At 44.3% G+C, this 16,047-nt stretch overlaps 1 protein-coding gene across 2 annotated transcripts in view; it reads right to left on the reverse strand.

The window, feature by feature from the left end:
- ZNF704 (zinc finger protein 704) overlaps positions 1-16,047 on the reverse strand; it is a 248,030-nt gene that overhangs the window by 28,687 nt on the left and 203,296 nt on the right. For both annotated transcript variants that reach the window (XM_069601084.1, XM_069601085.1), the window contains exon 4: positions 15,108-15,340. In XM_069601084.1, coding sequence (XP_069457185.1) covers positions 15,108-15,340 — 233 coding nt within the window. The remainder of the gene's footprint in view (positions 1-15,107; positions 15,341-16,047) is intronic.

Here is a 16,047-nt window from a genome sequence, read left to right on the forward strand (position 1 = left end):
TGTGAAGCGGTAATATATATACTCTTTAACACATAAACTAATAAGATCTTTAAGTGAATTTAGTAACTACCATAATTTCAAAGTAGCGTTGTGCATAAATGACATTTCATGATATCTGCTAAGATTGTAAGGTGATATGAAAACATCCATGTTTCGTATTGGTAGTAAAGTCACGGGAGGCACTAATACTATTGTGATTTGATGTCTCCAATCATAATTGTAGGAAATGCTAAATTATAGTTACAACATTAATGACAATAAAGATATACTTTTTCTCCCATCTAATTTCATAGACTCCCTGAATTCTTTCCACTCCCTTTATGGGACTTGTGGACTCCAAGTTAAGAATCTCTGCACTGGGAGGAAGGGGCCTCTGGGTCCCTGGAGGATGTGTAGAACAGAAACACCCCTTCATCACTCCTGCTGACCTGACTGGATTGTGACATGAGAAATCCTTTATGGAGTTAAGCCACTGAAGTTTGGAAATGGGTTGTTTCAACCGAAAGCCTCCCCTGACCAATAAACAATGATACCTTCCCTGAACTGACGGAATTGCTGTAGGTTTGTTTACAACTCTAGTAGGATTTCTGCTCTCAAGCCCTGTTCTAGAAAGCCATCATTTACACATTTAGAGGATGACTCACCGGCTATTATGATGGAATTAGTATCCTGATTCAGCCAGTCACCCTCACCCAAATGTTTCTCAATTGAAACAAAACACCTAGAAACTTGCAGAAGTGAGGAGTATCCTGTGTGTTGGGAATGATCACTTTCGGGGTGGCAAGCGGAAGACAGCACAGTGGCTAATGGCCACAGTCCGTTGCAACGGATAGATTAGTGACCGCAAGGAGGAGCCCACGCCTCCTGTGAGCTTCATGAGCCCAGGGGCCCGGGGTGCCCAGAGGTCCCAGGTGGCTGGCCTTCCTGGCACTGCGACCTAGCCATTCCCACTGCAGCTCCTGGGCATTGTGGACAGCTCGCCCATGATTCCTGCTGCAATGAGCAGTACTGAGCTCTAGGAGATGCGGCAGCAAAGAGCTGGAGCAGAAACCGAGAGAGAGGGATGTGAGGGGAGCTGAGAGGCAGACAGAATTAGGACACTTTAAAGTACACTATCATGAAGAGTTGGTGTTTATTCTAAGGAGACCATTCACAAATTTCAGGCTCCCTGATCTTCTTGAGCCACTGATCCAAACGCATGAGATGGAAGATGAACCAAAGGGGGAGAATTTAAAACCTGCCCTGCCCCCTACTCCAGCCCCAAGGTTCACAAAAATGAATTTGGCTTGATTTTTTTTTTTAATTCAGAGTAGATGATGACGATACTAATGAACAAATCCTCACCGTATGAGTGTTTCTGCTCATTTTTCAAACAATGAAGCTGTTCTATTAAAAATATATCTTCCACTTAAGGGAATTAATGACTCAAACCAAAATTACAGGTATCTGACAGTCCAAATATCCATCTGGAAATGAAGTCGTGATAGATTGAAAGCACTTTTTGATTCATTCCAAGCCTTCTTGCTGATGGTATTCCTTTATTCATTAAACTAAATAGCTACTTAACAAGGAATATTCCAGTGGCTGTGATGGAAAGAAAAGAAGCTGTTCTTTGGAAACTTACATTCTAATGGGAGAGAGGCAGAAATGATCACATATGATGATTGTTTCAGGTATGATAATGTTTCTGGAAATGGGGGTGGGAAATGCTAGGTCAGACGAAGCCTCTAGAAGGTGACTTGTGAGCTGGGACTTGAAGGCTGGAAAAGGAGCCAACCATGCTATGAGCTAGAGTTTTCCAGGTAGAAGGAAGAGTTAATGAGAAGCTGTGAAGATGCCGAAGAACTTGACATACTGTAGGGCCAGAAAGGAACAGTTAGTTTGGAGGGAAAGGAGAGATGGTGTGATCTGTTTGAGATCATGTGAAGAGGCAAGGAGGGCCATGGAGGCAAGAAGGATTACGCAGGGTCTTGTAGGTAAGGGTAAGGAATCTGGATTTTATTCTAAAATAAAGAAGCTACTGAAGGGGTTGAAGTCGGAGAGTGATATTATATGGTTTAGATTTTAAGAAAACCTCACTCTTGGACTTCCCTGGTGGTCCGTCCAGTGTGGTTAAGACTCCATGTTTCCAATGCAGGGGGTGTGAGTCAGATCCCTGGTTGGGGAACTAAGAGCCAACATGCTGTGCGGTATGGCCAAAAAGAAAAGAAAAGATCACTCTGTTCTGTTCCGGGGAGGAAAAATAAGGTCACCAGTGTGGTGCTACTGCAGGTCAGAAAAGATGGCAGCTTGAAGAAGGCTTGGGCCGCGAGAACAAGCAGACACGTTCAGGGTCCATTTTGGAGGCAGATCCAACAGAACCTGTTGTTGGGTTGAGCAAGAGGAATGTCAAAAGGGATGGTATTAAAGATGACTTCTGTAGCGAGGGGAGTTGTGGTTCTCTCTGGGATACATTCATTTTGAGATACCTACTGGCAAGTAGGACAAAGGATCTGTGAGCCTGAAACTGAGAAGAAGTCAGGTGTAGAGATATACATTTGGAGTCAGGACCTGAAGGGGTTCTTAGAACGGATCTAGATGAGACCATCTAGGGGGAAGTGCAGCTAGAGATAATTAGAAGGCCCAGCATACTGCAGATCCAATATTTCAGGTAGGGGACTGAGAAGGAAAAGACAGAGAGAGAAGGCGTGGGCAGCAGCGGAAATCAGGACAGGGTGGTATCACCAGCACAAATAGCAGAGAGTGGCTTAAGAAGGATTATATGACTTACGCAGTATCACCTGATGTTCCCAGGTGCGCCAGTGGGAACCTGCCTGCCAATTCAGGAGTCGTGAGAGACGCAGCTTTGATCCCTGGGTCTGGAAGATCCCCTGGAGGAGGGCATGGCAACCCACTCCAGTATTCTTGCCTGGGGAATCCCATGGACGGAGGAGCCTGACAGGCTACAGTCCATAGAGTTGCAGAGAGTTGGACACAACTGAAGCGACTTCACATTCGTGCATGTGCAACAATTAGCCAGTTATTAACAGATAGTCTTTGAAATTAATATAATAGTATTACACAACATGCAGAGCCAAATTCCTCCTATATCTTAGGAATTTCTTAAAGGGTCAAATTGCTAACTGTTTTGGGAAATGACAATCACAGTGGTATTTCTGTGCCATAACAAGTATTATTGATAAGACTCCTGTTCCTGGTTCTTGCAATAACATGTCAAGCATTTGCTTCTTGAATTGATTAATAAAGCCTGGTACTGATGATAGAAAAATAAATGTCATTGGCATAACTCCTTTCCTTAGGAGGAACTAGCTGATTCAGAGGTGTCGAACCCCCCACATACAATGAAGCTGACCAATATCCTCTCTAAATCCCTTGGATTTTGGAGAACTACCAATTACAAGTGCTTGTGTATCATCTCCTCAATTATGTGCTGTGTACTTAGTCGGTCAGTCACATCTGACTCTTTGCCACTCCATGGACTGTAGCCCACCAGGCTTCTCTGTCTATGTGGATTCTCCAGGCAAGAATGATGGAGTGGGTTGCCAGGGGATCTTCCCAAACCAGGGATTGAACCCAGGTCTCCTGCATTGCAGGTGGATTCTTTACCAACTGAGCCACCAAGGAAGCCCAAGAATGCTGGAGTGGGTAGCCGATCCCTTTCCTAGGGGGTCTTCCTGACCCAGGAATTGAACTGGGTCTCCTGCATTGCAGGTGGATTCTTTACTTATAATTTTCTGGGCTCCTACTAAGGGCTCCAAAGAAATCTGTTGCCCAAAGAAAATTAGGTAATGGATAAGAAGAAAAATGATCAATTTTATTCCTTCTTGCTTCTCTTTTGCCCGTGGGATACTGCATCATCCCTTCTGATTTCTTCCAGCCCTATTTACTCCTTTGTAAAGAGCATCTTTATTAAACTCTTCTCAGTTACCCCATCTGAGAACACCACCAACTTCCCCCAGGACCTGGATTGAAATGGGGAAAAAGTAGGTTATAAAAGAACATAAACAACATTATATATTTTGGGGGGTATTTAAAACAAATAAAAATGTATTATTGCATGGTGGAAATATTGGGGAGGGGCATCTTATGTTTACATTAATTTCCAAACATAGGAATTGCATTGTTGTTCAGTTGCTCCATCGTGTCTGACTCTTTGCAACTCCATGGACTGCAGCATGCCAGGCTCCTCTGGCCTTCACTATCTCCCAGAGCTTGCTCAAAGTCACATCCATTGAGTTGTCGATGCAAAATATAAAAATTACCCTATTTTAAATTAAAATAGAAGTCAACCTATAATATTAATACTTGATTGATTAAATTTAGAGAATACAATTATACTAGCACAAGCACCTCAACTTTAATGCAATCAAGTGACTTCTTTCTACCTAGGTGAAGGTGTGTCAAACCATAAGGTCTCTTTAATCAGTGGTCCCCAACCTTTCTGGTTGGCTTTCTCAGTGGCTCAGTGGTGAAAAAAATCTGCCTACAATGCAAGAGATGGGGTTTGATCCCTGGATTGGGAAGATCCCCTAGAGGAGGGCATGGCAACTCACTCCTGTATTCATGGAGGGAAAATCCCACTGAGAGAGGAGCCAGGCAGGCTACAGTCCATAGGGTCTAAAAGAGTCAGACATGACTGAGTGATTAAGCACTCAAGCAACCTTTTTTGGTACCAAAGACCAGTTTTGCAGAAGACAATTTTTTCATGGACTGGGGTTGGGGAATGGTTTTGGAATGAATGAAGTGCATTACACTTATTGTGGACTTTATTTGTATTACTAGTAATTCAGATCATTAGGAATTAGATTGTGCAAATTGGGGACTTCTGCCTTAAATAGTGGTTAAATACTTTTCAGATTACCCTGATTACTTCCAGTGGAAAGAAATCCTTTGTCTACAAAACTACTCCCTGTTATGCTAAAGGAAAGCCAGCCATGGGAGGAGAACAGGAAAACATAGCTAAATAAACAGCACCCAGATTGCTGCATGGGTCCAAGCTCACCCAAAGAAGCCAGACTAAGCAAAGCGGCAGGCAGAGTCACAGCGGCCAAGTCTGAACGTGACCATCTGTGCCTCAGCCCTGGCTTTTCTTCCCAGCTTCAGCAGATGTTCACCAAGCTGGGTTGTCCGAGATAGGGAGAGGCCACTGTTGGCTGGGAACCTCAACAAGCTATGGTCCTCCACGCATCTGCCTGGTTTAGCTGAAGCTCCTGGCAGTTGGGCTTCCCAGGTTGCTCAGCAGTAAAGAACCTGCCTGCCAATGGAGGAGCCACAGGTTCCATACCCTGGAGAGAAGGGAATGGCAACTCACTTCAGTATTCTTGCCTGGAAAATCCCACGGACACAGGAGTTGGCAGGCTATAGTCCATGGGGTTGCAAAAGAGTTGAACACGACTTAGTGACTAAACAACAGCCTGGCAGTTATAAGCAGACTCAAGGAATCTCACACATGCCCAGTGCGACGTTCGCAGCAGCTTCCAGGAACTGCTTCTTTAGAATCACTCAGCTTTGGCCTTGTGGGCTACAATGGTTGGAGAGAACTTCCTGGAGATTCATCGCCTTTGTGGCAGCTCCCAGAATGTCTCTGATATCAACTGCTCTGGAGCAATAGGCTGAGATCTTTGGCCAAGTCTTCCTTCATCTTTTCTCTGTTTCCCTCTCCATGGCAAGCTTCCATCCTGGTTTTGACTTGTTTCATACTTAGGATACATGGAGTGGCTTCTATTTTCCTGATAGAACCCAGACTGGTACACAGGACTGATAAGATGACTGCTGAAGTTACCTTCAGTTCAGTTCAGTTCAGTTGCTCAGTCATGTCCGACTCTTTGCGACCCCATGGACTGCAGCACACCAGGCCTTCCTGTCCATTACCAGCTCCCAGAGTTTACCAAAACTTATGTCCATGGAGTCGGTGATGCCATCCAGCCATCTCACCCTCTGTCGTCCCCTTCTCCCACCTTCAATCTTTCCCAGCATCAGGGTCGTTTCCAGTGAGTTCTTCCCATCAGGTGGCCAAAGTATTGGAGTTTCAGATTCAACATCAGTCCTTGCAATGAAACTCAGGACTGGTCTCCTTTAGCATGGACCGGTTGGATCTCCTTGCAGTCCAAGGGGCTCTCAAAAGTCTTCTCCAACACCACAGTTCAAAAGCATCAATTCTTCAGCACTCAGCTTTCTTTATAGTCCAACATTCACATCCATACATGACCACTGATAAAACCATAGCCTTGACTAGACAGACCTTTATTGGCAACGTAATGTCTCTACTTTTCAATATGCTGTCTAGGTTGGTTATAACTTTCCTTCCAAGGAGTAAGCATCTTTTAATTTCATGACTGCAGTCACCATCTGCAGTGATTTTGGAGCCCCCGCCCCTCAAAATAAAGTCTGACACTGTTTTCATTGTTTCCCCATCTATTTGCCATGAAGTGATGGGACCAGATGCCATGATTTTAGTTTTCTGAATGTTGAGCTTTACGCCAACTTTTTCACTCTCCTCTTTCACTTTCTTCAAGAGGCTCTTTAGTTCCTCTTCACTTTCTGCCATAAGGGTGGTGTCATCTGCATATCTGAGGTTGTTGATATTTCTCCTGGCAATCTTGACTCCAGCTTGTGCTTCATCCAGTCCAGCATTTCACATGATGCTCTCTGCATAGAAGTTAAATAGGCAGGGTGACAAAATACAGCCTTGACGTACTCCTTTTCCTATTTGGAACCAGTCCGTTGTTCCATGTCCAGTTCTAACTGTTGCTTTCTGACCTGCGTACAGATTTCTCAGGAGGCAGGTTAGGTGGCCTGGTATTCCCATCTCTTGAAGAATTTTCCACAGTTTATTGTGATCCACACAGTCAAAGGCTTTGGCATAGTCAATAAAGCAGAAGTAGATGTTTTTCTGGAACTCTCTTGCTCTTTTGATGATTCAGCAGATGTTGACAACTTGATCTCTGGTTCCTCTGCCTTTTCTAAAACCAGCTTGAACATCTGGAAGTTCATGGTTCACGTACTGTTGAAGCCTGGCTTGGAGAATTTTGAGCATTACTTTGCTAGCGTGTGAGATGAGTCCAATTGTGTGGTAGTTTGAACATTCTTTGGCATTGCCTTTCTTTGTGATTGGAATGAAAACTGACCTTTTCCAGTCCTGTGGCCACTGCTGTGGCACACCTTCAGTTACAAGTGTGCAAACATGGCTGGATTTTGACGTATACAAAATGCCAAGGATAAGTTCAATTACAGCTATATTCCAGAAGGTACATATGTAGGACTTTAAGCATCACATGACTGTTTTACCAGATAGCAGCCTGGGGTTAATGCCAAGTGCCTTTATTTGGCAACTCGTGTGTGTATGTGTGTGTGTGTGTGTGTGTGTGTGTGTGCGCGCGTGCGTGTTGGGATGAAGGCTGGGTTGATATTCACGCATCCAAACTTCCCAGAGAGAAGACAGTCCAGTTATTCTGCACAGGTGAGTATGTGGCATCACACATGTTTCCTCAGCCTGTCTCCCTGGAACCCACAGCTTTGGCAGAGGCTCCAGTCGCTCTTCCAGGATCGAGAAGTCCACTCAGACCCTCAGCAGGTTCCAAAAGATGGACAAATAGTGTCTTTAAAAAAATCAATAACTGTTAGAAGTTGTAGGCATTCCAGTTCTTTACTGGGACAGCAGTATAAACATGTCATCTTACCAGTTTGGGGCTTTCTTTATTTGTAAAATAAGAACACTGAACAAGATTAGCGACTTTGGATCCATGAGTTGTATAGGTAAATTCAAATGTGTATCAAGCAGGGATTAAACATTTCCCACCTATATGCCATTTATGGATGCTGTGCAAATATAGAAAATTTAAAAATAACAAAAAGATTTCTGTAAATGGAATAATACAGAATGTATTCTCATGTATCTATGTCTGAGCATATTTTTTTTTTTGAGCTTCACTCCATTTCATACTTCAGTCATTAGTTCCCTTTTACTGTGGCACAGAATTCCAGTGTATAAATGTACCAGAAATTATTTATCCACTTCCCTGCTTATGGAAACAGTCTCTAGTTTGGGGTGACAATGAATACAACTTCTTTGAAACTTGTCTACAAGTGTTTTTGTGGACATGCTTTCTTATCTGTTAGGTAAATATCTGAGAGTGGAATTACTGGGTCATATGGTGAATATATCCTTAACTTTATAAGAAACTGCCAAACTGCTTTACAAAGAGGTTGTACCATTTTACACTCCTAAGAGCAGTGAATGAGAGTTCCTGTTGTCCACACTTGGTACTCTGCACACCAAAAAGTGCACACTGTCTGATTCCATTTACAGCAGGCAAAATTAATCTCTGGTGACAGAAGTCAGGGCTGCCTGTCTGGGTTGGGGGGCAGCATTTGACTCCAGAGGACACAAGAACTGCTGGCCTGGATCAGAGAGGTGATTACTCACGTGGAGACATTACTTAAAACTCACCGAATGATATGTTTAAAGTGGGTTCATTTGATTGTGTGGACATGATACCTAACTATGGAGTCAATTTTAAATGATATCTAAAACCACAAACTAAAGTATTCCTGAATTAATAGAAATCCCTAATAATTGAATTAAGTTTTCTCCATCAGTGAATTCTAAAAGTGCATCTCATCTTCGGGGACAAGGGTACATTTCCAGACATGATCCAAGCAGTCCTGTAACTTGGAAAGGTTGAGCTTGGGCTTGATGGTTTTTGAAGTCCTTCGCGCTCCTGGACCACACACTGCCTGGCAGACTATTCTAAGATGCTGTCATTAAATTGCCTAGATCTCTCGTCTTTACCCCGATCCTCCCCGAGGTCAATCAGCTCTCTGACTCTGGCGGGCGATGCTGTGTCATCACCCTGAGATCCACACGGTGTGACCCCGAGTGGCTTTTCTTAGCACTGCCCTCCCCAGCAGTTCTAACAGATGGGTCTATTTCTGGAGCGGCAGTTCTTCTTACAGAAGGCACTTCTCTGCTCAAAATTAGTGGGTTAGGAATTAAGTCAGCCTGGAGACTGGCAACAGACATAACTGTGAGGGCTGTGAGGGTCTGTTTGCTTTCTGGAGCAAGTCATTCACAACTTAAAAGTGATTCACTGCTTTCTGATTCTGAAAGATCGAACACGCAGAGTGGAGCAAATGATTAATTCACTGTTTACTGTACAATGATGAGCGAAGTATCTTATGTGAACGGAGATATTTTTTTCCCTCTGATTTGAGATTCTCCCCAGTCTATAGGTAAAGTGGTTCATGGTCAAGACGCCTGTGGGATAAATGAAAGTGATGAAGACTGGAATTTTGCAATTGCTTTTGAGTCATGCTGATGTTTTGAAATGCAGAGGCCTGAGTCAGGTTTCCTTGGAGGCCCCGATTTCTGCGAGTGTCATTGCTTCCTTCACCCCTAATCTCACACAGGCTGGCCTCTTCCACTAACCCTAAATAAGCCCAAGGTGACTGAGGCGGCCAAGGGGCCCTGTCCTGAGCTGCAGCAGCCTTGGTCCTATGGGTCCAGGATGGAGGATGGAGGCAGGCAGCCTTCCCTGTCCACACTCACGCTTCTCAAATGCCATTCAGTTAGTTGTCAAGTGGGTAAAAAGGAAAGCAAAATATTAGCAGCCAGCCCCCCACAACAACTTGACCATTAAGGTGCTATCATTTTTCATATCTTACAGATGAGGAAACTGAGCCTTAGAGAGGTCAAGTTATTTGCTACGCTCACATGAGTACTGTGGGCTACGCTCACCTGAGTACTGTGGGCTTCCCTGGTAGCTCAGATGGTAAAGAGTCTCTCAATGCAGGAGACCTGGGTTTGATCCCTGGGTAGGGAAGATCCCCTGGAGAAGGGAATGGCTACCCACTGCAGTATTCTTGTCTAGAGAATTCCATGGACAGAGGAGCCTGAATTCCTATGCATCTATGGGGTTGCAAAGACTAGGACATGACTGAGCGACTAGTACTTTCACACTTTGATGAGTATTATAGCTGGGGTGCTAATTCCAGAGCCCGAACGGTTTTATCCTGTTTGGGAAAGGACAAATCCCAAATTTGACTGAACTAGGAATCTGACGTGGAAAAAAAGAACAGTATTAATTAGTTATGAGCCCTTCTTGATTTTCTAGAGGTTTTCAGGAATTGAATGTTAACTCTTGGCCTTCCATAGAACTGTTTTCTCCCAGACACCTGGAGCGGCTGTATTTAGGGCCATTGCATCACCTTGTGGTCAGGATAGGAACTGCACCTTCCCGGTACTCCCCGAGTCCCTGTTCATACTACTAGGCTTTTCTCAACATCTGAGTACAGTCAGTCTGAAATTCCAGAGGAAAAATTCTGCTAGAATGGGGCTTGAGGCAGTTGGCTGGCTGATTTCCTGAGCCAGGAGAAAGAAGCCTTTCATTTCCCCTCCTCACATTCCCACCTACCTTGGCTAAAGGGCCATGTGCCCTTCCTGCAGGAAGCTGCCCCTGCCCTCCCGCCCCAACTCCACCCCAGCACAGTGGTCCACAATCTTTTTGGCATGAGGCACTGGTTTCGCGGAAGGGGGATGGTTTATCGTGTACTTTATTTCTATTATTATTATATCAGCACCACCTCAGATCATCAGGCATTATTAGATCCTGGAGGTTGGGGACCCGGGCCTCAGGAGACAGCCTGGAATTCCTCTCTCTGTCTTCGAGTTCTTTGTAATCCTCTGCACCCCGCTCCCACTCTGCCACGTTGTGCTGGCTGTAGCTGGGTCTGACTGTTTTCTTTCCATGTTATTTTCTTCTGGGTGCAGAGGGAAATGTGGATTCTTTGAAATAAGCTCAAGAGTTTTATCTTTGCTCTTTTAGCTGCTGCTGCTGCTAAGTTGCTTCAGTCGTGTCCGACTCCGTGTGACCCCATAGACTAAGCTGATCTTATTTCTAAGATTATAAGCTACAGGATTTGGGGCAATTCACATAACCTCAGTGAGCCTCTTCTGCACAATGGGGATATGACTAGGCCAAAGATGTTCGTGATGATTAAATGACATGCTGCATTTAAAAGCATTTTGTAAACTGTAACAAAGTACACAAATATAGTTATTTATATATGTATGTATAAACTTGATAATATCAATAATTGTGTCTTGCTCACCACTGACAGTAGGCAGTGATAATGCCTTATCTAGGCAATGAATCTCTCTTCCTCTTTACATAAGTGGAACAGGGATCATGTAAGAGGTGAGAGTGGGGAAAAGTGTTAAGATAACTTCCAAATAACTTTCCATAAGGAGGAAGACCAGGGTCATTGCTTCATGATTAGTATAGGGTATGCCTCTTTCTGCTTTCTTTCAGGGTCCTAAAACAGGTCTATTACAAAGTTGCTATATTCCAGTTTTAGTGCTTATAAGCCCCTTTCTATACTTGTGGTTGGTCACACTTAGTCTTCATGACCGTCCTGAGAGAGGTTTGATAATATCTGTTTGCCTGTTTAATGGAAAAGAAGTTGATGATCAGAGAGATGAAGTGTTTTCCTGAAGTTCTCAGGCTAGCCAAGTTGAGTCTAGAATGCGGATCTTTCGATTTCTAATCAGGAAACCTTCAGTTACCACGTATCGTGTTCTCTCTTTATCCTTAGGAACAGGGGCTTCCAAACTTTTTTGACGACAGTAAGAGACACAGTTTGTACAGTAGGCACATAGGTCTGCAACTGAAACCAAAGCATCAAGGAACAGTACTCATTCTGATTATGTCCATTGTACCCTATTCTGTCCTGGTCCTTAAAGATGTGCTGTTCACAGTCATTAAAAAGATTCACAACCCACCAGTGGATTGAGACATGCAGTTTGGAAAATATTGATCTAGAAGTTTCTCAAACAATCCCCACAGGACATATGCCCAATACAAGTCCATGGTCTCAAATAGATATTATGAACCTCAGGGAATGAAGAGGAAAATAAAATGAATTCAGAAAGTGTCCCCCAACTAGAACATATTGTCTATGGATTAGGCAGTTAACTCTTGGAAATTGTTTGAAATATGATTTTAAAAACTAAAATAGCAGCATTTCAGCTACTGTGTTTCTACCATATTATGTGCATAGTAAGTTGCTTCAGTTATGCCCAACTCCTTGAGACCCCATGGACTGTAGCCTGCCCGGGTCCTCTGTCCATGGGATTCTCCAAGCAAGAATACTGGAGTGGGCTATTTCCTCCTCCTGGGATCTTCCGGACACAGAGATTGAACCTGCAACTCTTAACGTCTGTTTGCATTGGCAGGCGGGTTCTTTACCACTAACGCCACCTGGGAACCACATTGTGAGCACAGCATCTATCGCTCATAATTGTTATTGCCTTTTTATACATCAGTGTCCACCTGCCTAACCTTTGACCTAGAAGGAAGGGGCTGTACTTTAATCTCAGGGCATTGATTGTTGTGCCTGTTGGGTGCTCAATAAGTACTGGTTCACTTGATACACTAAAAGAATGAATCATGAATTGCAACCATCCTACTTTCTTGTTATTCCCACTATTCAAAATAACTTTAAGTTCAAAAGGCAATGACTTGGTCTATGTACAATCCATGCATTAAAAACAAGGACTACTCGGGACTTCTCTGGGGGTCCAGTGGTTAAGACTTCATGCTCCCAATGCAGGGGGTGCAGGTTCAATTCCTGGTCAAGAACCTATGATCCCACACCAAAAAAAAAAAAAAAAAAAAAATTAGGGACTACAAGCTTTATCCTTTTGATATTACCCTGGGGAAATCCAGAGTCTGAATGGAGGGAGAAGTCACAAAGAAAGAGGGAGGAACATGGTTCCCAGACTCCTGAAGCGTGGGTCTGTGCCATTCAAATAAATGCCAGTTTGTAATGATTTTTTTTTCTTCTCATTTGGTGACTTGACTACCTCCTAATTGAGTTGAAGCCTAAAGGCTTTACATACAAGTCTGACCAAGGCAACTGAACTGCAATGCGAGAGTATGAATTTTGTCTCGTGGCTATGTTGGAAAGGAAAAGCTGTGATGAGCCTTCCAGCGGGGCACCTTACAAGCACCGGGGAGCTCCCTATGCTGTGAGTCTTTGCCACAGGCCAAGACCACACACTCTGAAGGCCCCAGAGAGAAAGTCTGTGCAGCCGGAAGCAACAGGACAGACTCCAGGTCTACACGGCTGTCCTGCCTATGGGTTCTCACAGGTGCAAGTGCAGCCTCGCTCCCCAAGGAGTCAAGACCCAGGGTCTCTGGGGACTCACGGGATGCCTGCACAGCTCCAGGACCCTGCCCGATGGACTGGTATGTGAAACAGCAACTCTTCATGCCCCAGCCTTTGGGAGGGACCAGAGATGACATCAATGCCCTGTTTGTTCTCTGGGCAGACAGAGTGTGTGTACCACCAGCACCATTACACATGCTGCCTGATGCTAAGAGAGATGCAGGGATGGACGGTGTTGGGTCAGTGCCATCTCTTTGTAATGAACTGGGAAAATAGGTTGTACTGCAGTCCACAGGGTTTTCTTTGGATTTTTGTTTGTGAGTAGTCATTAATAATGAAGCTACCAATTGCAAACTAAAAAACTAAAATATATTTTTAAAGTCTATTTACATGGAGATTTAAAAATAATGTTACAACGTTTTCCAGATATTGCAGTATTATTTATTTATTCTATGAAACAGAAATGCTTTTTAAAATTGTGAGTGAACATAATCACTTATATGTATCTGAAGAGAATGAAAAGAATATGAGCTTTCGGTTAGGCAGACCTGGGTTTGAAAGGCAGCGCTGGCCCTTTCTAACCTGCATGTGTGTGTGTTAAGCTGCTTCAGTCATTTTCGACTCTGTGCAACCCTGTGGACTGTAGCTGGCTCCTTTGTCCATGGCATTCTCCAGGCGAGAATGTTGGAGTGTATTGCCATTTCCTTCTCCAGGGGATCTTCAGGACCCAGGGATCGACCCCACCTCTCTTAGCTCTCTTGTGTTGGTGGGTTCTTCCCTGGTGGCTCAGACGGTAAAGCGTCTGTCTGCAATGCAGGAGACCCGTGTTCGATCCCTGGGTTGGGAAGATCCCCTGGAGAAGGAAATGGCAGCCCACTCCAGTATTCTTGCCTGGAAAATCCCACGGATAGAGCCTGGTAGGCTACCGTCCATGGGGTCACAAAGAGTCGGACACGATTGAGCGAGTTCACTTTCACTTTCACTTTACCACTAGTGCCACCTGGGAAGCCTTCTAACCTGCACGGCAGGGGTTAAATATATAACTTCCCTGGTCCTCAATCTCCTATCAAGATGGGAAAACAAACCATACAGGATTGCTGTGAGGATTAAACACAAGTGCAGTCAAATTAATTTATTAAATCAGCTAGATCTATTTTTTCACTTCTAATTTAATAAATACATAATTTGGGGCATGTAAATACTACGTATGTTTACATTTTAGCTTTCATGTATATTTCACATCTAGTTTTATAAACATAAGTCAGAAAATCTTCTTTCCCACAACCCTTTAAGAGTCTGTGAAGCAGAAAAGAGAAAAACATAATTTTATTTTACAGATGAAAAAGTTAATTCCCACGAAGAGAGTGAGTTAACCAAACCAAGCCTGAAGTCCGATTTTTTGACTTCCAAATACTGGTAAAGTCCCAGGTGAAAGTGTTGTGAAAGCGTTAGTTGCTCAGTCCTATCCAAGTCTGCGACCCCAGGGACTATGTACAGCCTGCCAGTCTCCTCTGTCCATGGGATTCTCCAGGCAAGAGTACTGCAGTGGGTTGCCATTTCCTTCTCCAAGAATACTGGAGTGGGTTGCATTTCCTTCTCCAGGGGATCTTCCCCACCCAGAGATCGAACCCCAATCTCTTGCATTGCAGGCAGATTCTTTCCTAGGTTACCTGCTGTTACCAGTGCACCGATTTACAACCAGAGGAGAGGACGGGGTGAGATTAGGAGTAGGGTGGGGATGCGTACTTGGAAGAAATACAGTAATACTTTAATCATTTCTACTTGTCTTTAATTGTGACCCTTAATTTATCTGAAGACTTCAAAGGATATTAGAGGCGAACACGGGCTGTTTCTGTCTATCTGAAGGGGCGTTGGTTGGAGAAGTGCCAAAATCACCACCCTAGGAAGCCGGTTCCCCCCAAATGAAACCTGAAACCAACCTTTCGTTTCCTGGGGATGGGCTCATCAAAGAGCAGGTTGCCGGCCTCCGCCTCGTCGATGCCATCGTCTGGGGGCGCGGGGCTGCGGAAGGGCTTGAAGCTGTCGGCGGACAGCGGCGGCGACGGCGTGGACGGGTTGGACTGGTCGCTGGGGGCACTCCAGCTCCAGTAGCCGCTGCTGCTGGTGCTGGAAGGCACGCCGCCCCCCTCCTTCCAGGATCCGCTCAGGCCCTCTGTCGGAGCACACAAGCACAGAGTCAGCGCCCAGTCCCGGGCTCCCGGGGCACCCAGGCCGGGGTCAGAGGGGCAGTGACGGCCGAGATTCCCTGCTGGTGAAAGCACCTGTAGCCAACTTAGTAATTTGCAACAGCTCAGTATGTACGTTGTACTCTATTTATACTTTCAAAAAAGTTGCATGATAGTTTGTTTATAAACATCTGTTTTAGCCATATATGCGTGCGCGCTAAGTCGCTTCTGTCCTGTGGACTGTAGCCCACCATGCTCCTCTGTCCATGGGATTCTCCCGGCAAGAATACTAAAGTGGGTTGCTATGCTCCCCTCAGGACAGGCCTTTTCTAAGAGTTTTCTGATGGATGTTGCTTTATGCAAAACTAGTTCTTTAGGATGCTAGTGGAGAATACATGAAAACAAGGAGGGAAAAAAAGATGTTATGGTTCACTAAGTTTAGGAAGTTTAGGTGTTTATGGACTATGTTACTAAGGGAGTAATGATTTGCGGCATTTCTCCAAACCCCATCCTCACATTTTAACATTTTAAAAGGAATTTCTTACAGGGCTGTAATCTTTGGAATACATTTATAGAGTCGATGTAAGATTTAAGAACCTAAGAGAGAGAATTTCTGATTACCTGAAGTCATTTGCCATCCAGCTTATTATAACAAATAATTGTGCCTTACATTTGGCGTATGTTTTACATCTTA

Source organism: Ovis canadensis, chromosome 9 (genome assembly GCF_042477335.2).
Source record: "Ovis canadensis isolate MfBH-ARS-UI-01 breed Bighorn chromosome 9, ARS-UI_OviCan_v2, whole genome shotgun sequence".
Taxonomy (NCBI): Eukaryota; Metazoa; Chordata; class Mammalia; order Artiodactyla; family Bovidae; genus Ovis; species Ovis canadensis.